General features: G+C 40.8%; 1 protein-coding gene across 7 annotated transcripts in view; it reads left to right on the forward strand.

Moving 5' to 3' along the window:
• The window catches only part of ANKRD6 (ankyrin repeat domain 6), a 1808044-nt gene that overhangs the window by 1446544 nt on the left and 339121 nt on the right, over positions 1-22379 (forward strand). For all 7 annotated transcript variants that reach the window (XM_044067116.1, XM_044067125.1, XM_044067156.1 and 4 more), the window contains one exon: positions 20722-20820. In XM_044067116.1, coding sequence (XP_043923051.1) covers positions 20722-20820 — 99 coding nt within the window. The remainder of the gene's footprint in view (positions 1-20721; positions 20821-22379) is intronic.

The following is a 22379-nucleotide window of genomic DNA, read 5'->3' on the forward strand; positions in this document are numbered from 1 at the left end:
TTGATGCCTAGTTGAGAGAGTTTATCTATTATGCCCAAGTGGGGAATAGTCTCAAAGGTTTTGGTCAGGTCAGGGTAGGTGGTGTGCTGTGTCTTCCCCTCATCCATGGCTTTGGTGACTGTCTCAAAGAAGTCAACCAAATTTAGCAGACATGACCTCCCCTTGACAAAGCCAAACTGTGTGGGATCAAGTGTTTGGAGGTTCCCAATGTCCTTGTTAGTGAGGTCCATGATAACCCTTTCCATGGCCTTGCAGATCGAGCTAGTTAGGCTGATGGGTCTGTAATTTCCTGGATTGGTGGTTGCTCCACCTTTGTGTAAGGGGTTGACAGTGGCTGTCCTCCACTCAGCTGGGACAAAGCCAGTACTCAGTCTTTGTTTGAATAGGGTGCTTAATGGTGCTGCAAGTTCCTGCCAGAGTTCACGTAGGATGCAGCCTGGGATGTTATCAGGTCCCATGGAGGCTGTATTTTTTGACTTTGAGAAAGCAGTGATGACCTGTTCCCTAGATGTAAGGGGAAGGGGCAGGTACTGGGAATGTCCTGATTTACTGATGGGGGAACAGAGGAGTAAAGTTTTCACAGAATCTGTCAGCCAGCAAGTTTGCTATATCTACGGCATTTGTATATGTGGTGTCCTTGACTACCAGTTCTGAACAGATCTGGCTGCTTCCTTTGAGGTTGTGGACATATGTGAAGAAGGCCTTATAATTGTCTGTAGTAGATGTGGCCAATTTGGACTCGAAAGTTTAAAAATATGTTATTTAAAAATATGGTTGAAATGAAAGTGAAAAAGATAAAAAAGTAATAGGAGTTGTTTAGAAAGATTATCAAAGGTTTAAGTATTGTGTATGAAGAGGAATGTTACAGAACAGGAAGAGGAGAAATTGTTGAGTGCTAAACAGAGCATTTGAATAATATGCATGAGTTTGGAAATATTACAGTTATGCAAGTATTTTTGATGACCACCCCAAAATCACAAAATCTAGCACAGTGACTTAAGAAGCAGAAAATAGAAAGGGTATTTGCTAATGTTAGGGAGCCTGTGAATAGACAAATAGACACAGACCATATAGAGGCATTAGAGATACTTTGTAGAATCTATGAAGATCTATATTTCCTTTTGTGTCTTTTTTTGGTTCCATGTGAGATTTAAATATGTCAAGGTTAGACGAAGATGATGCTCAATAATTAATAGCTGAGATGGGAGGAGTGAAATAAAAATGATGATGTATAATCAATCAACAGTGGAGTCTCTAGGAACATATGGTATTATTATGGACATTTGGAAGTTGGCATGGAAAAAGTGATAAAGAGCTGGAAGGATTCATTTAACAGTATTTTAAAGGGGGGGGGGTACCAGTGTCTTGGAAGAACATTGTGTTGACTGTACTAATCAAAGAGAGCAAAGAACCTTTAAATACAACTTCATGTAGACCAGTGTCAATTTTGAACCATGATAATAAAGCATTTGTGTATATGCTAGCTAAGAGAATGGCTAGGATGTTGCCAAAACTGGTAGAATGGATCAGTGTGGTTTTGTGGAGGGGTGACAAACATTTGACAAGATTAACAGAGTGATGATGACAATTCAAAGGGAAGCTGAGTGCAAGAAGACCTTGTTAATGTGGGTGGGTCTTGATGGAGAGAAGGCATTCAATAGATTTAGCTGGGATGTTATGAGTAGGGCAACAGCAAGATTTGCAAGACCTGATAGAATAATGGGTTTAATTAGGAAGATATATGAAGGGTCAGAGGCAAAAATCAAGGTGGAAGGGCTCCTTTCTGACAAGCTGTGTTTAAGCAGAGGAACCAGGGGTATCCTCTTTCTCCTTTGTTACTTACCTTATACATAGAACCACTGTCAAAGAAACAAAGAGCTCATAAATTCAGGGGCGTAACAAGTATGGGATTCTAGAAAAATATTACTTGCATTCGATTAATCCAGTAAAGGATATTTCAGTGCGTTGTGGAACATTTTGAAACAGTTTCAAGTTTTTTTCAGGATATAAAGTAAATGAAGATAAAACAAAGGCTACAACAGTAAACTGTGTTCCCACACATGGATTAGATCTGCAATACCCATATTTATGGCGACATGATAAGGTGAAGCTTTTATGTGTTTGGATTAAAAAAGGTTATATTAGGACAGCTAAGGATATGTGGGAAGAAACTAAACAAATGTTAATATAAAAATTGGGAAAATAGTTTTTGATGATGGTTATGGATAATAAGGGGCAAGCAGTGAAAATTATTCTGGTCACTTTAATATTTTGTACAAGTCAGGTATATTTTTATCAACCAGAGGAAAAGATGTGGATCACAATTAATAAAGAACTAAACAAATTTGTTTGAGAGGGAAAGGGTGAAAGAAATAAATGGAATAAGTTGTTTCTTCACACAGAACAAGGTAGTTTAGGACTGCCACATTTGAAAGGATATTTAAAGGAAAACTCCACCTTAGAACTAAAAACATGTTTTTGTATGTATCTTTGTTGTCTTAGCTATTTTAATGGCTCAAAATAAATCCAGATGCTTCTTTTACCATTTTAATGTGTTTCCTACAAAATGATGGTCGATGAGGCCTGCCAAGGTAACAGTCTTGCTTTCTTGTTTTCATTCCTTCTTCCCAAAATAAATTTCAAATCCTGGTTATATGATTCCTGCTAGACATAAGGAAGTGGCCGTGTTTTCTCATGCCGTTAAGATAGAATGGCATGAGTGTGAAGCACTGTCATGTAACACACTTTCTGTAACAGAGCTGCTTCTATATTTCCTTGAGTGAATCTCATTTATATGTCTGTTAGAGCTTGTTCTATGTTATAAATAGCTGATAGCTACTTCCAACAAAAGAAAGTAGTTAAGTAGCAGGCTTTTGTAAAAGGATTCTGTTGTAGTTCTAAAGGAATTGATAGACTTTCCCCCACACTTTCATCCGGAGGTGTAAAAACTCTCATTGCTGTAAATGATCCTTGCTGCATCATGTACAGCTGACTGTTAAGAAGAATAGAATGCAATGTGTAAAGACTGACTCAAAATCAGTGGGTGTCTCTTACCATTGGTCTGTGTACCAGATATGCATTCATCTCTGGAAGGATGTCATAAAAAACAACAGTATCAGTCCACCTAGTTGATAAGGCTGCCACCTATCTTTCCTTCTGCAGAGCAGTCCTGATTTGGGCAGCTCTGTCTCGTCCATGGAGGGAGGTTGAAAATGGTAAACGTGATGATACTTTACAAGAAAAAATATTTTCTGGCTTTTCTCTAAATGTCACAGAAATCTTTGGTATTACATTTAAGTCATCTTAATATATTAAGAAGTGCAAATAACCAGCTTTTACCTTAGCATTTCAATACTCTGATCTTACTTATGTAAATTTGTCATAAGAGGTGACAACTACTTTTAAATCTCTAATTGATCTAATTGCTTTGTTTTGCTATGAAAGGTGTGGCTACATAGGAAGCAGCTGTAAATCAGTGTTAAGTTCTCCTCCTGTCTGCAATAAAGACAATGAAAAATATTCTCACAGCTTTCTGTATTTTTATAGCAGCAGAATTAAATACCTGTCTAGGATTGACAGCAGTACCTGACAGGGTAAACTGCAGATTTCTCTATGTGGTATGTAATCCAGTTGGAGACAAATCAGTCTGCAAAATAAGTGAAAACTTAGGCTTCCTTTGATTCCAAGGCAAAGAAATGAATGTTTTATAAAGTAAGAGCAGGTTTCTGGTAGCTACACGATAATGAAACCATACCATAGGGAGAAAAGCAACCTAAGGATTGAATTAAATTGTAGGAGAGGGTGGAGTTTTCCTTTAATATACATAACTCAAGCCTAAGACTAGAATTCAAAAAAGAAAGAGATAGTGTTGAGGGGTGGTTCATGGAATGAGGAAGAGAGTAGGATTTTGGATGACAGTAGCAACCAAGAAGAGAATGTTTTGAGAACCAAGGCAACAAGAGAATGGAGAAAGGAGGTTTTGCTAATAAGGACAACTGCGAGTATTGGCATAGAAAAAATGGAGCTGCAATTTACTGGAGAAAATTACCAAAGGAAGTAAGGTAATGGGAGCAAATGACTAAGGAGGAAAAAAGCCATATAGTGGAATGAGGCCAAACAGAAGTTTGGACTGTGGATTGGAGGCTGACTTCCATACAGAGATTGACAATATAAAAAAAGGAATAGGGTAGTGTCAAATTAAAGAACTTCTCTGGTTGAGTTTATAGATGAGTCTAGAACAGAAGCTGCAGTTAAAAAGAGGATAATAATTCATGCATGCTAATTATAAGAATCAATCAGGAGAAGTTAGAAAATACTATCAAATGAGAATGGAAATGCAATATGCAAAAAAAGAATCGGAGGATATTTGTATGGCTTCCACATATGCAAAGTACAGTTGTATACACTTACCATAAATGTAGGTGTTCGAGTGCATTCACTGTTGCAGTCATTACATTTGGGTAATCTGCTGGCAGGTTGTCCTCAGTTGGCCTGATTAACAAAGTCTTGGGTCCTGCATCGGTTGCTGTCCCTTCTTCCATGACGTCAGGTCGTCAGGGGTATAAAACATGCATCCGACACCATTACATCAGTTTTTCTTGCCCCAGATGTCAGGTGCCCCCCTAATGGGGAGCAGATAAAATTAAAAACACAAAAATATACCTTCAACCAAAAGCAAATACACCAAAAAGGCTTTTAAGCATAGTAAAAGAAAGTAGAGGTATAGCCAGAGAAAAGTAGGGGGCTGGAGGGAGGGTAACAAGGACTGCAACAGTGAATACACTTGAGCATCTACATTTATGGTATGGTAAGTGTACATAACTGTACTATGTTCTTCGTGTTTCACTGTTGCAGTCATTACATTTGGGTAGATTCCCAAAGCTATGGTTGGGAGGAGGAGTTTATACAGCATTAGGGCCAGCTACAAGGCCCTGCAAGACAGCAGTGGCAAAGCCAGCTCTGAATTTAGAGAAAATTGGTAAATGATAATGCTTGGTGAAAGTATGTACAGAACTCCAGGTAGCAGCTTCTAAAATATCCCTGGTAGGAACACCTCTGAGAAAGTCTGCAGAAGTAGATGCAGCCCTGGTGGAGTGAGATCTGATCCCCTGGGGGATAGGTTTTCCATGGTGCTTATAGCAGAGATGAATGCAATGGCTTATCCATTTAGAAATGGTTTGTTTTGAAAAAGCCTTCCCCTCTGCCCCTGCAGCAAATGCTACCAGCAATTGTTCAGATTTTCTTTGAGATTTAGTCCTGTCCAAGTAGAATCTAAGTTGTCTGTGCGCATCCAAGGAATGCAGAATCCATTCCCCTTTGTTCTGTGGATTGGGAAAGAAGGTTGGCAGATGAATGGTCTGATGAAGAGCCACAGTGGAAACCACCTTGGGCATGAAGGATGGATTGGTCCTCAGAGTACCCTGCCCACATGAAAGATGATGAAAGGCTCCACTGCCATATGGGCCTGTAATTCAGATATCCTTCTAGCTGAAGTGATTGCTAAAAGGAAGGCTGTTTTCCAAGCAATACATTTTAAGTCTGCAGTAGCAGCTGGCTCGAAAGGAGGTAGAGTGAGCATCTCCAAAACAAAGTTAAGGTCCCAGGCAGGGGTAGGAGCTCTCCTGGGTGGTCTCAAGTTCTTTGCACCTCTGAGATACTGCTTGAGCAGGGGATGAGAGAAGAGGGGTGGTTCTGTGTTATAGTGAGCTGAAATAGCTGAAGCATGGATTTAACTAGGGGAAAAAGACAGGCCCTTGTTAAGCATCTCAGTTAAGTATTGCAAAATCTGAGGTAAATTGGGCGCTGCTGTGCTCATCCCTAAAGATTGGTTCCAGGCACAGAATCTTTTCCATTTGTCAGCATAAGATTTTCTAGTACTAGGTCTTCTCGCCTCCAAGATGACATCCATCACAGGTTTGCTGAGGGATGATAAGGGTGAATTTAAGTGATTAGCCAGGCTGCAAGGTTCAATGTTGGAAGCTGAGGGTGCAGAATTTGGTTCTCCTGCTGAAACAGCAAGGAAGGGGTCTGAGGCAGGTGCCATGGAGATATTTGCGACACACTGCGCAGGAGTGGGTACCAGTGTTGGCTTGGTCAGTCTGGAGCAATCAGAATCATTCTTGGTTTGTCCTGTTTGACTTTTAGCAGAACTTTGTAGAGCAGAAGCAGAGGGGGAAAAGCATAGACTGAAAAGTTTTTCCAGCTGAAGGACAGAGCATCCACTTTCCAGGCTTCTTTGTGGGGAGCCCTTGTGCAAAACTTGTCCAACTGGTAGTTCTGGGGGGAGGCAAATAGATCTATGTCTGGGCTCCCCCATTTGCTTGTCAACATGTTGAAAGTCCATGGTTCCAGTTTCCACTCATGTGGGACCATGAGATTTCTGCTTAGTCCGTCTGCCAGTATATTCAATTTTCCTGGCAGGAATTGAGCTTGTAGGTGCACTTGGTAGCTCAAGGCTGTGTTCCACAATGTCATGGCTAGTCTGCAGAGGGAGTAAGAATGTGTACCTCCCTGCTTGTTTATGTACCACATAACCGTGGTGTTGTCCGTCTTTACCATTAGTTGTCCTGTAAGAATATATTCCTTGAAGGCTGTCAGAGCATTCTGTCCAGCTAACATTTCTTTTTGATTGATATGTAGGTGCATTTGATGTGGGTTCCATTTGCCTTGAATGCACTTCCCTGCCAGGTGAGGCCCCCATGCATAGTCTGATGCATCTGTAGTTAGGGTTTGGGCGGCAAGGGGTAGTGTGAATAGCAGTCCCTTGTTTTGGTGGCAGGCCTCTGCCCACCATAGGAATTCCAGGTGTAGGCAATGTATGATAGGAATCATTGTTTCCAGGCTGTGACAATGTTGACTCCATAGATTTTTTAAGTACCACTGTAGTTTCCTCATATGCAGTCTTGCATATGGTATTAGAAGAATGCAGGAGGCCATGAACTCCAAGGCTTGCAGTATTTGTCTTGCGGATAGCAGGTTTTTTGTGGCTACTTGTTTGAAGTAAGTTACCAAATTAATTTGCTTCTCTGGCATGAGAAAAGCCATCTGGACAGTTGTATTCAAGCTTGCACCCAGGAATGTAATCTGTTGAGAGGGTACCAGTTGTGATTTCTTTTCGTTTATGGTGTACACCAGACAAGTTAGAACTCTTTTTACAAACGCCAGATGATTTAGAAGTATGCCCTGGTTTTCTGCCTGAATTAGACAATCGTCTAGGTATGGATATATTTGAATATTTCTTTGTCTGCAAAATGTAATAACTGGAGCCAGGCACTTTGTGAATACTCTGGGCGTAGTAGACAAGCCAAAGGGCAGTGCAGAGAACTGGTAATGCAAGTAGCCTGCTTTGAAGTGGAGGTATCTTCTGCAAGATTCCCTGATTGGGATGTGCAGGTATGCTTCTTTTAAATCTAGAGTTGCCAACCAGGCATCTTTGCCTAGCATAGGAAGTAATTGGTGAAGAGTTAGCATCTTGAATTTTGGAATGTCCAGAAAGGTGTTTAGAGTAGACAGGTCCAGAATTGGATGCCATGATTTGTTTTTTCTGGGTACCAGAAAAAGCCTGGAATAGAAACCTTGTCCCTTTTCCTCTTCTGGTACTGATTGAATAGTCCCCATGTTTAAGAGGGAATTAACTTGTTTTTGAGCCTCTGCCCACTGATTTGGGAGCAGGTCTGGCCACTCATTTGGTGTTGGCAACATGTGGAAATGAAAACTGTATCCCTGGGACACTATATTTAAAACCCATTTGTCCTGGGTTATGAGTTCCCAGTTCTTTGCATGAAGAGCAATCTTTCCCCCCAAAGGGGCAGCTAAAAGGTAAGTGCTTGGTAATTTTAAAATGAAGTCATTGAGACTGTTTACCATAGGGGGTGTCTTGTTATTTCCAGATTTGGAAGTGGAGGCCCCCCATTGCTTATTTTTGAGAGTCCCCTTGAACTGAAACCTAGTGCTTTTGGTGTGTCTGGGTTTGGCTTGAGAGGATCTGGAAGGAGCTGGAAAAGACCAATTCTTAGTAGGCCAGTGCCTACTAAATCTTGGAGGTTGCACTTGTAAGAAATCTTTAACAGTTTGCATAGATTTAGCTTTATCTTGCATCTTTTTAGTTCTTCTTCAGCCTTACTGCCAAACAGGCAGTCCTGATTTAAAGGAGCATCCAACAATTTTGCTTTAACATGATCAGGCAAAGATTGCTCCTTAAGCCAAGCATGCCTTCTAAGCACAGGCCCAGTAACAGCAGCCCCTGCAGGAGGCCTCTAAAGAATCAAAACCACATTGCAAAGTATGTTTTCCAACTTGTTAGCAGAATGCAATAAATCCTGTAAATCTTTATTTTCCACACAGTCGGGAATCAACATCATTTTCTGTTTAAGCAGTCCAGTAATATGCTGTTGATATTTTAACATATGAAATTGACAATTTAAAGCCCTGATTGCCAAGGTTGCAGAAGTATATACAGTCTTACCCCATCTATCCAGCGCCCTGGAGTCTCTATCAGAAGGGGTAGGATTGTTAGCAGTAGAAGCCTTAATGCCCTTGGACCCCTGAGAAATGGTTTCTGGATCTGCAACAGGATTTTTGAAAAGGAACTTGAGAGACTCAGGAACCCTGTAGTATCTATCAGGTTTACTAGGAAGGGAATCAGGGGCCATACTGGATTCCGAAAACACATCATCAACAATGTCTAGAACAGGAGGTATAGCCAAAGGCCTATGCTGAGGTAGAAGAGGGAAATCCCTAAGCCTCTTTTTTGAATCAGAAAATTCCTGACTTTCCCAGTGGAAGTGCTCCCTTAAGGTATGTAACGTTTCCCCAAAAGAAAAATCCTCAGGAGGAGAAGCAGAGGGAATGGAATCCTCTGCATCAGAATCCTCATAAGTAGGTATGGACAAATCCAGGTCATTAGAAGAATCAGAAGAAACAGAATCCTGATCAGAAGATTCATAATCAAGCTCAGTCCTAGGCCTCTTGGGGGGGGGGGGTTTGACTACCCCCGATTAGAGTAATTAGAACTTCAGCCATTTTGATCATTTGTTTTTTAAGCATAGGGGCCTGAACATGTGGCCTGGGCGTCATTTTTTTAGACATAGATTGAGATTTAGACCACAGTAATGAAGGTGGAGTCGATTTAATATGCAAGTCTGTAGGCCTGAATACACCTTCAGAAGCCGGTGCCTGCACAGTGGCTCCAGACCCATCCAAGGTAGAGACATCCGCGGGTTCCATAGGTGAAGCATCTCGTGGCATACCAGACTCCAACTGGGTCTCAGTAGAGGCCTGCGAATCAGAAGTAGCGGGTATCAGGGGCTGAGAAACCACCTCACTGAGTACCAGCGAACTGGCGACTGGCTTAGGAGAAGTGTCGTCAGTAGTTTTGGACCTCGGCGGCCTGTCTCTGTCTTTATCTTTGCGTTTTTTTCGGAATCCCGGTAGTCGGAAGGCTAACTGACGACATTTCTGGATAATTAAACTGAGAACCAAAATATTTAGAGGCAAAAATGTACCGATGACGGATAGTGCATTGATTAAATAAAGCACAAAACCGACATCAAGGTACGTCGTGGTCAGGGCCTAGGCAAGGAATACAGTTGTTGTTGTGTCTTTTGGCTTTTCCCAGTTAGGGGTCGCCACAGCGGAACTCCGGTCCGCTAATGATTGGCAGTAGATTTTTACATGCCAAGTTGCCGGCCCTGACGCACAACCTTCAACAAAGGTACGCCCATTCACGCATGTCTCCACACAGAAGACACTCTAGCTGAGAATCGAACAGGACAAGGCAAGGAATACAGTACGAATGAAAATCTTTGTGAGGTATTTGCTTTCCACAATGTAATGCAATTATTAACTTTTACTGACATCGGTAAGAAGCAAGAAAAAGTTTTCCCAACGGGGTACTTATCTTTAAGTTGAAGACTTCGGTTCTGAAACTCGAAAACAAAAATTTCAGGAGTCGGCCGACCGGCACTTGCGAACTGCTTCTTCTTCGGGCACCGCACAGCAAGAAAGACTGATGTAATGGCGTCGGATGCATGTTTTATACCCCTGACGACCTGATGTCATGGAAGAAGGGACAGCAACCGACACAGGACCCAAGACTTTGTTAATCAGGGCGACTGAGGGCAACCTGCTAGCAGATTACCCAAATGTAATGACTGCAACAATGAAACACGAAGAATATCAAAGTCCACAATTGTTAGCACTGTTGCATGGAAGTGTTTGCATATGAATCTTTATACCCCCAGTGAACTTCAGAGATGTTTCCACATGTAGACAGCAATTGCTGAAGGAAAGAGAGGGGTATGTGGGAATGCAATGAGTTGATAAATTTTAGAAAATCTGTACAAGGCACTTTGTCAGAAATGTTGATGAAACAAATTGTTTTTAACTAAGGAAATGATTCTTTTGCACTGGAATATAGAAACTGAATTGCCTAGACATAGTAGTGCCCTACTAAGTTTAATGCTGCTAAAAAAGCAATTACTAGAAAATGGAAATCAAAACAAAACCAACTGTAACAGAAATGTCAGAATAGTAAAGGAGATAAACAAATTTGAGGTAGGATTGTTAGAAAAGCGAAGGAGCAAGTTGCATAGAAATAAATGAAATCTGTGACAGCAATATGTACTGGATAATGTTCAGGAGGAGGAGTAATGTTTGAGGGGAGGCAAGACCCGAGCAGTCTGTGTAATATTAAATTGAATAATAATTGTTAAGACAGAAATCATATTTGTATAATGCATGCAAGCAATCTTTATAATCGTTTTTCCCTTTTATAATTGAATGTGTACTCGTGTTGCTATATAATATGCGATGTTAATAAAGATGTTTATAAAAAAAAAGATAGGCTGCATGCACGGTATCCACTGTCCATTGCCTGTGTAACCTCTTTAAAGAAGTATACTAAGCTCAGGAGAAAGGGCCTTCTTTTCATAAAACCAAACCGAGTGAGATTTAGATCAGTTAACTCTCCTATGTCTCTGTAAATGACCTCTGCTGTGATATGTTCCATAGCTTTTTGTATAAGTGCGGTGAGGCTGACGGGGCTATAATGCTTGGGTCATTTGAGAGGCCACTCGCATCTAGAGGAGTGACAGTGGCTGTTCTCCAGACATTAGACTCCAACCCTGTGGATAAGCCGAGGTTGAACAGTTTAATTAGAGGCTTGGATAGTGTATATTTGGCACTGATGAGAGAATGTAGCCTGGTATCTTATCTGGTCCCATAAAAACATTAATTTTAGCCTTTTACGGGGACTCTAAGACTTGTTACAAGGTGTTTTCAGGGAAAACAATATTTCAGGGATGGTAGGTGCAATAATGTGGATAGGTTGAGAAATGTTATCACTACATTTGTCTGTTAATATATTGGTGATGGCCCTCTTGAGCATTGTTCCTTAATTTTCTGACATAAGTGAAGAAGGATTCATAGTTTCCTTTACTACCTGTAATAACCTTAAATTTATGCTGTGCTTTACATTTTCTAATAGTAGCTAGTTTCTGCCCCTAAGTTAGTTGGTATCATGTTTTAGTGTGGTCTTGAGGTAGGGAAAGGGGGAGTTCTTACAACATTCATTAATTACTAACTGTTTTTATACAGTTTGTAAATGAAGGAATTCCATCAGAGAGGTTTATTCCTGAATTGAGTGAATAGGTACGGGTGATTTTATGCAGCTCTTTTGATGCTGGTAAAGATTTAAGGTGAATGTGACAACTTTCACAGTTGGGTTGATTTGTAGTTTTTTTTGGATGTGAATTTTGCATAAATCTTCTAGAAGCTGAAGTAGGTTTGTCCCGAAGGTGTCCCTGAGTATGATCTCATTTGATAGTTGGGTGGAGGTACCATTACGCCTGACAGAGAAGGTAATGTATTTGTGGCCAAATTTAACTAGGGATGAGGAGATGTGTGGTAAATCATAAGCAGAGGCTAAGCTGGTAAGGACCAGGTCAAAGATATTAGAGCCTCTACTGGGTAGTTTTACCACTTGCTGCAGTGCATTGGTGTTAACAAAGTCTAGGAAATGTTGTGTATATTCATTTTAAAGGCATAAGTGTGACAGTCAATGCTTGGCTAATTGAAGTCCCCTAGCAAGAAGTTATTTAGTTTGATATTTACCCCCCTCAATGATCTTTAGGGGACATTGATGGGGATCTGTAGCTAGCATTGAAAAAATAGTTGGATTTGTTAAGAGTGACTTGAATCTCTAGGACCTACATGTTAGGGTCATGGTTAATTTGATGTGAGATGATGGTGTTTCTAACAAAAATCGATAACTGCCCCTGCAGGTACCCAAAGGCCTGAAGACATGATAGGTGCTAAACATTGTTATATAAAGAGTTCTGTCATTGCACTGAAATCATGTTTCTATAACTACACAGGTTTGAATGTGCTGCAGTTTCAGATAGGTGTCAACTTCTGGCATTTTTCTGTTTAGACTCCTAACATTGAATAGTGCTGCAGTGATGTCTGAATGTGGGGTTGAGTTTACTATGCAGGAATGTCCAGTAAGGAGATTCTGCCTAAAAAAAAAAAAAAAAGACACTATGGGGGTATCAAAGGTTTTAGTCAGGTCGTGGAAGCCCTGTTATAAGTGGTGTAAGCCATCCCTAACAAAATAGGAAGTTTTATCTGCCATCTCATCTTAGGCCAGCACATACCAGATCTCCTTAGAATGAAACCAACTACTTAGCCAGTTGTAAGATTCAGGTATCCTTTATTGGTATCTACGCATCATTGTTGTTGAAGGCAAGGTACTACTCAAGACCAGCATCTTTCCTGCCTCTACACATGCATAATATATTCCATTAAGTGTCTTTACATGTCCTTCTGGGTGGATTGCCTCAAGTCATTTACTCCCACATGGGCCACCACTAGGTCATAATCATACTTGTTTGGTTTAAGAGACCTTAAGGCCCTTGTGACATCATGGATCCTGGAACTGGACAACCAACTTACAGTATTTCTGTTTTTTTCCAGTCTGGTGAGTGTGAAGTCAGTATGTCCAACTGTAAAGTCACTGATGGCTAAGTCATTTGTCTGTGTGCAAGAGATTTAGTGGGCCTTAATGGCTTAGACATGCATTCCTGGTGACAGTTGTGTGATCTGTGTGGAGTTGCATGATGTGAGAGTGAAGGAGTAAGTATTGCCTTGTGCACTGGCAGCTGGTATCTATTAGAATATGTTTTAGAAGGTTTTTGCAAATTGTTGTTTACAACCTCAGTATAAGTTATGAGCTTAATGGTGGGTTGTGACTGGTAACGGTGTTGCAGGATGTAAGATGCTTACCAGTAGTGGACTGGTGTGAGTGGTGTGCCTCCTTGAAAATGATTCCATGTTGTTCTATTTATGCTTCCAAAAATGAACCTCTTATGTGCAGAACTAGCTTGTCTATGTGGAAATAACTTTAATGTATGGCTTTTCTAAATTAAAAAATACTCAGCAGAGATGATTGATGAATGTGTGTCTTCCTCTACACAGAGCGGACAATGTTTGTAGAAGTAAATTATTGAGCTCATCTAACTATGCTTGCTACACTCCTTCCCCAAGTAGTCATAGTTGACTTGACTATCAACTAGTCTTCCATATTGATTTTTTTCTGTCACAGGCCTGGACCAAGTTTTCTCTTCCTTATCTTCTTGTGCAGTTCATGTCCTCAGCTTGCGTAGGCTGGATGGGACAAAAAAGTTCCTATGCTGGTGAGCAAATGATCTCTTTTCTAAGGCTGTCTTTCCCTTGTCTGAACAATTCCTATCTAGCTAAACTGTGCAGATCTTGCCAGACTGCATGTCCCTTCCTGTGAGAATCTTTCATATTAAATGTTTGATTTCAAAAGTGGTAAGTGGAAGTCTGAAGTAGAGGATCAAAGTAATGTTTGCAGAATTCGTCAGAGTAAAGCTGCTTGAACTAAAATAAAAGTATAAACATAAATCCATGTTAAAAGAGTACAAAACAGACATATGTACTTGTTTCATGTTCCACACAGAAGATGCTTCGTTAACAGTTGAAGTGAGAAGCTTCTCTGGCCCAAGACCAAGTCAGAAGTCTAGGGTAACTTCTGATATAAAGATTGAAAAGGAGAAATGAAGAGGAAAAACATAGGTCTGCAAGATCTAGATGGGCCCCGTAAAATGCAAATCTGCCTCTGTTTATACCATAATGATTTTTTTTGTGATAACCCACAAGTGGAATAAAACACATTTTTTCAGGACCTTCCACTCCTTGACTTCTCTGGTGCTGCTTTCCAAATGCTTAACAAACCAATAGAATAATAATAAGTAGAAAGGCTTATACAGTACATTTTATGCCCTTTAATAAACCTTATTGTGAAGGGTCTTTCAAATTTCATAAACTCAGAGTCAAGCTGATGGTCCATCCCAGTCAATCGTCTTGACTATGAGAGAGCACAGCATGCCGCCTACTTTAACAAATGTATCTTTAATACCAGCTTGATAAAAAATATTTCCTTCTGATTATAGGATGGTCTCACTTATCTTTACACAAGTAAAATTGCATGACAGTGTGTTGGACCTGAGACTACAACCATATGTAGCAGAGAATATCCAGAACTGGCAGGAAAAGTTTGTTACAAATAACTGCATTAAATACCAGGTTTGACATCTTACCACCTTGATACAAGCAAATCAGAGATCTCAACTTTCCTCACTTGTCTAGAGGAAAACAGTTTTTAGTACTTAGTAAATAAGCACCTGTCCAGGCATGTCTAAGGGTCAGCTCCCGGTGTTTTCTCCTGTCTACCTGATGAATCTGGGCATGTTGGGGCAATGCAACAATTGCATCATGTACACAGACAACTCTTTCCTCCTACCACCCAACACTACAACCTGTGAGAGATGCACTTATATAGCCAAACTGGAAGCAAAGCTCTCTTCACCCATGACTGGACTAGACAGTCAAGAGGAGAAGGTAAACACTTGCACCACATCACACTCATCACATAGTCCCTCAAAACCTACACCAGCAAAACACACACTTAGAAACACAAAACACACACCTACATTCACAGAGGATCTCAATAAAAATCTGCCCAACAGGGACCTCCAAAGCAGAAACGCAAGCAACCTCCACCCCCAACACAACCCAAATGACACATAGCCCAAAAACTCAGTGTGACACTCAACCACAGCCCTTAAGGCATAACAACATACCCAACACTCTAGACATAGGTGACTCTGTAGTCAGGCACACTGATGTTCCACTCACCAGGCTAAACAAGGAGAAAGTTACTGTCAGCCACCTGTCAGGTGCCAGGATCCGCCACATAACCCACACACTCAGATCACTCCACAACAAGTACAAATATGACTCTGTCATTGTCGATGTTGGTGTGAATGACCTGAGACGTACCTCCCTGGACTACATGAAAACAGATATGTAGGAGCTGTCCGATCTTGTAGCCCAGGCAGGTATGACCTTAGCCCTGAATAGCATCCTGCCATCACCCAGAATGATACCACAGTACAAGGACAAAATGACTTCAACAATTGCCTAAGCTTCTGGTGTCATTCTAAGGGGAGCCAGTATCTGTCTGCCTGGGATGACATGATCGACAAACCCACGATGCTTTGCCAGAGATGGCCTGCACCTGTTACCCTTGGGATTCCGGATACTGGCTAAGGCTCTTGCCACCCCTATAGTGCCTTTTTAAGCAAGGTTCAAATGACAAATTCACCACCATAACAGGTACAAGCAAGCAAAATCTGAGGGTAATGCTACTCAATGCTAGAAGTCTAAACCTCAAAATGCACTCACTCGAGGCACTCCTTAAAATGGAAAACATCGACATCTGTGCAGTGACAGAGACCTGGTTCAAGGCTCCAGAGATTACCCCTGCATTACCAGGCTATAATTCATACCACACCTTTTAGCCACCTAACCTGGACCGAAACACTAAAGGCGGAGGCGTGTCCATATTCATTAAGGATATCCACACCTCCAGGCTAGTTGCTCAGCATAATGCATCTGAGATTATCCAAGTGCAACTAACTCTGGGGAAGACCGCAATCCAAATTGTAGCTTGCTACAGATCCCCCACCATGCCCCAGGATTCCCACTCCTCATTTCTTGATACACTGGAAAATATTAGGGTACAGCCTAACACCCTAATAATGGGCAATTTCAACTACCCTACCATTAGCTGGGAAAACTACTCATGTACCAACTCTTGTGCTCACCGTTTTCTGGAATTCATAAATTCCAGCGCCTTGGATCAACTTATCCACACCCCCACCAGGGGCAGCGATATCCTAGACCTGGTCATTACCAACATGGGCAACTGGTGTTCCACACCAGAGGTCAATTCCTCATTGGTCAGATCCAACCACAAGCTAATCACCCTAGACATCCATATCCTGCCCCCACCCCCCCACCCCCCCATTAGGGAAACCACCGTAAAACATTTCTCCAAAGAAAACTTCACACTTCTTAAGACAGAAGTGGCAAACTTCATGACACCCATACTGACGAGCAATAGAGGTATGACTGCTGAATCCTACACAGATGCACTTTATAAGCACTTACACGAGTGGATGGATCGTGCAATCCCTAACAGAACCAAGATGCTATCCTCCAAAAAAAAGGAAGCCAATCTGGTAGCCCCCAGCCTTAAACAAACTCTACAACAGAAGAAAGAAACTGTTGCAAAAAAGAGTAAAATCCCATGATTGGAGGACCTCCCTGGTCAGCCTCAGTGAGAAGCTGAGATCCCTCATAAAATCCTAGTTATGAAAACAAAATCGCCACTGGTTCTAAAGACAACCACAAAGCATTCTATAGCTATGTCAAGAATCTCAATGGCAACACTCAGATCTGCTCTGAGTTACAGCACAATAGCATTAAATATACAGAACCAACTGATATTGCCAACATCCTGGCAGATAGGTTCAGTGCTAACCCTCTCATCCACTAAAGGGCCCATCTCTATAGCGGAAGAGTGCAAAGTTCCTGTAATCACGGCTGCACAGGTAAAAAACACACTCTCCAAAGCCAAGAACACAGCATCCATGGGACCTGACAACATCCCAGGCTGTGTTCTACATGAACTACCGAACGAACTGGCACCCCACCTAAGTACCATGTTCAATCATAGCCTCACCTCAGGATTTGTGCCCACTGAATGGCGCACAGTGACGGTTATCACAGTCCACAAAGGGGGAGCCACCATGGACCACGGGAACAACCGCCCCATTAGCCTGTCAAGCCTGGTCTGCAAGGCTATGGAACATATCATCATGGAACTTCTTAACAATGACATTGGTAATCTCCAAACTCTGGACCCCACCCAGTTCGGGTTTGTCAAAGGCAGATCATGTCTCCTAAACCTGATAGATTTCTTTGAAGGGGTCACCAAAGCCGTAGATGAGGGTAGGGTGGTTCACACAGCCTATCTAGATCTCACCAAGGCTTTTGACACCATCCCCCACTCCGGAATTATAGATAAACTCACTAAACTAGGTATAAATCCCTATGTCACAAGATGGGTTGCCAACTGGCTCACTGACAGAACCCACACTGTGAAAGTAGCAGACTCCATATCCAACTTCAGACCAGTGACAAGTGGAGCACCACAGGGTTCCGTCCTGGTATCTACTTCTGTGAAGTACAGGCTAACACAGAAGGTCTTTGGCTAATGAAGTTCACAGATGACTGCAAACTAGGAGCCATAATCAAAACTCCTAGCAATGTGGACATCCTACAAAAGGGCCTCACTGAGACAGATGCCTGGTGTCAAAGCCATGGCCTCAAGCTCAATGCCAAAAAGTGCATTGTCATCCCTTTTGGTAAAAACTCTCTACCCATGAACTACCACATAGGCAGTAGTCTACTTTACACCGAAAGTGTGATAAGAGACCTTGGGAATCAGGTGGACAGTAGTCTCTCCTTTGATAATCACATCACCACAGTAGTCGGGAAATCCTTCTACGTGGCACACCTCATCACAAAAGGTTTCTCATCCAGGAAAAAAGAGGTCATTGTTCCCCTGTACTTGTCACTCATTAGACCCATTATAGAATACAATGCCCCTTTTGGTATGTACCTCACAAGACATCTACAACAACTGGAAAGGCCGCAGAAATACCTCACAAAGAGGATTACCGGCCTCAAACAGATGCCCTACACAGACCATCTCAAAAAACTCCAGCTTTACTCCATCGCATATTGATCTCTGCCCAACAGACAAAGGTATGTCAACTCCAGAGCTGTTGGACATGCTCCACTTAAAGAAATTCCAATCCCTCTGAGCTGCACACTCTAGGGACCTTAACCTTGTCACCACAATAAACTGAACATGCTGGAGGGATAGATTCCTGTCCCAGAGACTTCCCATACTCCGGAACAAACTACCTATCTATATCAAACAAAGCTTCTCATTAGCACTCTTCAAGAAAAATCTTAATGATTGGATGGGAGATAGGAAATTCACCCCAGGGATCACTTCTGTGGCTCTGCTCGACAGGGACACAGGAAAGTAATTTTCTTGGGTGGCAAAAGCCAGGGTACCTTTTGGCTTGGTTTATATAGGTCCTAGGGCCAATAGCCCAGTACCCACCTATGAACCATTGTTTTACAGTAGTGAACAGAGCAAACTACTATTGAAAGAATAAATGTATGTCTTACCCTCATCAGTGTTAAGAAACATTTAGTGTGTGTACATGGTAATGATCTGCCATTTTGGATTTTGACTTTTTTTCTACCATTTTGATATAAAGTATGAGGCTTGGGTGACTCAGGATGTCATTAAGCAGCAAGATGTGCAATGAAGCATTTAGTAGAGCACAGTATGGACCACTAGTTACAGAAATGCACATGCTTTTTTTGTCAGACTGGACAAAGGTGAGATTGAGTAATATTCTTACAGTAAAAGGTGTCAGGATGCGAGTACATGTTATTAGACTGCAGCAAAGTTCTGCTTCTGGATGTACCAAAACATAGTGTGGATGTATTTTCTTAATTTAACTTTATTTTTCTAACTTTTTAATCCATATGCCAAATCCATTTCTAAAATATTGTTTGAAGTTCTGTAGATCTTACCTGTAAAAGGATATAGTTAGGGCAAAGGCAGTTCTGAGGAGGGCAGAAGGAAAGTTGCAGTCTTCACAGAAATCATGTAAGAAAGCCTGAGAGACTTTAATGTGCACAGTGTTGTAGAATGGAGGCAGAGGAAGGAATATGATAGAAAATGTCCATGTGGGTACCATATTAAAAAAAGCTATGTACAACAAGGGAATACACTTTTGAGGTATGTGGAGGTATTTTCCACATAAGATGTATTAGGTAATTGAAACAGCCTTACTGAAGAGGCTGTGGTGTCAGAGGAAAGCTGTTTGAATTAAAGAATGTGTATGAAGAATGAGGAGCAGGGAAGTGTTAGTTAAGAAGGATCTACATCCATCCATCCATCCACAACCTCTTTCCCATTTTTGCACAAGGGGTCGGGGTGTCACTTCAACAGTGACAGTCATCTAGAGCTAAGGTTTACACCAGCAGATGGCTAGCCCTGCTGCAGTAGTTATTCCACACTACACACTCGCATTTATGGCCAATTTAGAGTGTCCAGTCCACCCTGCTTGTCTTTGGAATGTGGGAGGAAACCCATACAAACACAAGGAGGACATGCAAGCTCCACGTAGAATGCACCCGGCCAAGAATCAGTCCGGAGAACCTCTTGCTGTGAGGTGACAATGTTATACACTGTGCCACTCTGATCTACATCTTGTCCATTATGTAGAGATATGGGCAAGTTGGGTGGACAAAGTGATCCTAATCTGTGATTAAAATCTGTGTATACAGAGTAGTATTTAAGCACTCACTGTTGAAACCCAAAATATGAAAAACACTGTCACTGGGGCATTTTATTTAACATTCTGTATTATAGTAGCGAACGGACTAAATTGCGAACATTACATAATCGACCCACAATACCCAAAAATCCAAAATGTCGAACACACGGATCAGTGATTTTTTTCCCCAGGGAAAAAAATCGCTGATCCGTAAAGAGAAAAAAAATCCAAACACAAAATTAAGTGGGGGGGGGGCTGTGCCCCCCCCATCCCCCTACTTAAATATACCAACTGCAAGATCGCACCGCAGTGGAGGAAATGGCAAAGTCCCGAAAACAGCCCAGTGATTTTTTCCCTAAGAAAAAAATCGCTGTTCCATGCCCTCAGCATTTTGCCATTTCGCGTAATCACACTCAACGAAACAGCGTTCGCAAATTTAAGCATTTGCTTAAATAATATGCACCCGCGTATGAGATAAGTTAGGCTTATGACTAATGCTGCTAGAGAAATCTTGACTGGAATATTTGGGACATGCAGACAATGACACGGGTTAGTTTTTTATCTTCTACATACCTATTGGAATTACTTGAAGTGTTGTAAGTTAGCTGGCAAGCCATTTCAGACGTCTACAGATTGCATAAATGTAATGGTGAAGTGTTCTGTGACATTATATTGGCAGCTGGAACCCTCATTAAAGATGTACATAATGATGATCACATTAAAATTTGTAAGCTACAGTTTGAGCAGACAGCAATCATACCTTTTTCCTTAGCCAAGTGATAATGTTTGTATTGCCATGTGAATTGTATTTTGATGTGCTAGCATTGTCTTAGAACTGTACAAATGAAATATTCTGTATTTTGAGCTAGTGAGAGTGCAGTATTATTTCTTTGCTGAGTTTACTTACCCAGCTGATATCCATTTTCAGGCAGGAGACACCCCACTTCACATTGCAGCTGCTCAAAACCATAAAAAGATAGCCAAAATTATTCTGGAAGCAGGGGCAGATGGGGCTGCAGTTAACAATGTAAGTAAATACAGCACTTCTTTGTTTTGTTGTCTGCCATTAGCATGTCAGTACTTCATGAGGCTGATGACATGAAGCAGTATATTAGATTTGTCAGCTCACTTGCATATGATTTTGTACTCCATGCTTTTCTTACTGCTCTGCATTGATGTAGAACGTATCATTTATTTATACTTAGTACTGTTAGAATGTAACACAGCGTTAAAGTGCAGATTATTTTAAACACATTCTAAGCATGTTTTAAAAAATCACAGTCTAAAAATCTGTTTAATATAGTGCTTGTAGAAACTACAACCTCTTATAGCAGTTAACAGGTCATAGTGTACAGGGTAATACAGCCTTCCCCTCATAATCTCTATGTGAGTTTTATGGGACTATAATTTCATCCTTCTCCTCTGAGCCTATTATCTTTTTCCTCTATACCGTCTGGAACAGCCCAACTCCACTTTCCTTTACATCACTCGACTATTTTACCTATGCCCTGTTTAAAATGTCACCTCTCACTATTATGTTATCAAGCAATTTATTTATTTTAGAAAGATTGTATCCATATATGCATAACAAAGTCTTATTTTTTTTAATATGGAGCTTTTCTCCCTGGGTCTCTAACCTGCAATGGGTATGCTTATTTCTGTGTCTCTAACCAATAGCATTATTACGAATTTATCTGTATGTAAGTCAAAGTCCTGTTTTTAATGCGGAGCTTTTCTCCCCGGGTCTCCACTGAAAATGGATATGTATCCAGTTGGACTAACCCGGTAAACAAATGTAAAATAAAATAAAAATAAATAATATTTATATTGCTTTGAAATTCACATTCTTTCATCCCACTACTTTTTCTTTTTTTTTTATACATTGGCACATTTTAGAACATGGAGCCATACTGGAACAAGTACACAAACAATGTAAAAGTGAGAAATGTTACTCTTAATATAATTTCAGATTTTTCTGATTTATATTTTTTATTTAATAATACAGAAAAAATAGCAAAATGTATTTTTTCTATAGAACGTACTCAGATATTTTTGAAGTCTGACAGATATGTGCCATAAAATCTGTTGTGTAATAAATCTGAGAATGTAATTATGTAGTCATTTTATGGTTGTGAAGTATTTGTGTGAATGCACTTAAAAGTAAATGATTTTCTTGGTACTGAATAAAGTGAATGTTGGTATGTGAGATTGGCAATTTTTTAAGATTTGTTTGTGGGAATTCTGGTTATATGTTGGGTGTTTTTTTATGTTGGATAGGTTTTGTGATTTATTAATTTTTATGGGAATGAATCATTGCTGGTGCTCGTGTGAGTGTGTGTGTGTGTGTGTGTGTATGTATGCTAGCAAAGCAGTGATTTTCTTATTTAGGGGCTTTTTCCCCTTCTTGAAATTGGTTTGACTTTGCAGTTGTTTTTCAGTTTCAGGGGCGTGGGAGTACACGGGGACTTCCCCCCAGAAAGTTTTATGTGTTTAGCTGTTTTATATATATATATATATATATATATATATATATATATATATATATTTATTTATTTATTTATTTATTTTTTTTTTTCACAGTATTTT

Source organism: Protopterus annectens, chromosome 1.part0 (assembly GCF_019279795.1).
Source record: "Protopterus annectens isolate FY-2018-M chromosome 1.part0, PAN1.0, whole genome shotgun sequence".
Taxonomy (NCBI): Eukaryota; Metazoa; Chordata; order Ceratodontiformes; family Protopteridae; genus Protopterus; species Protopterus annectens.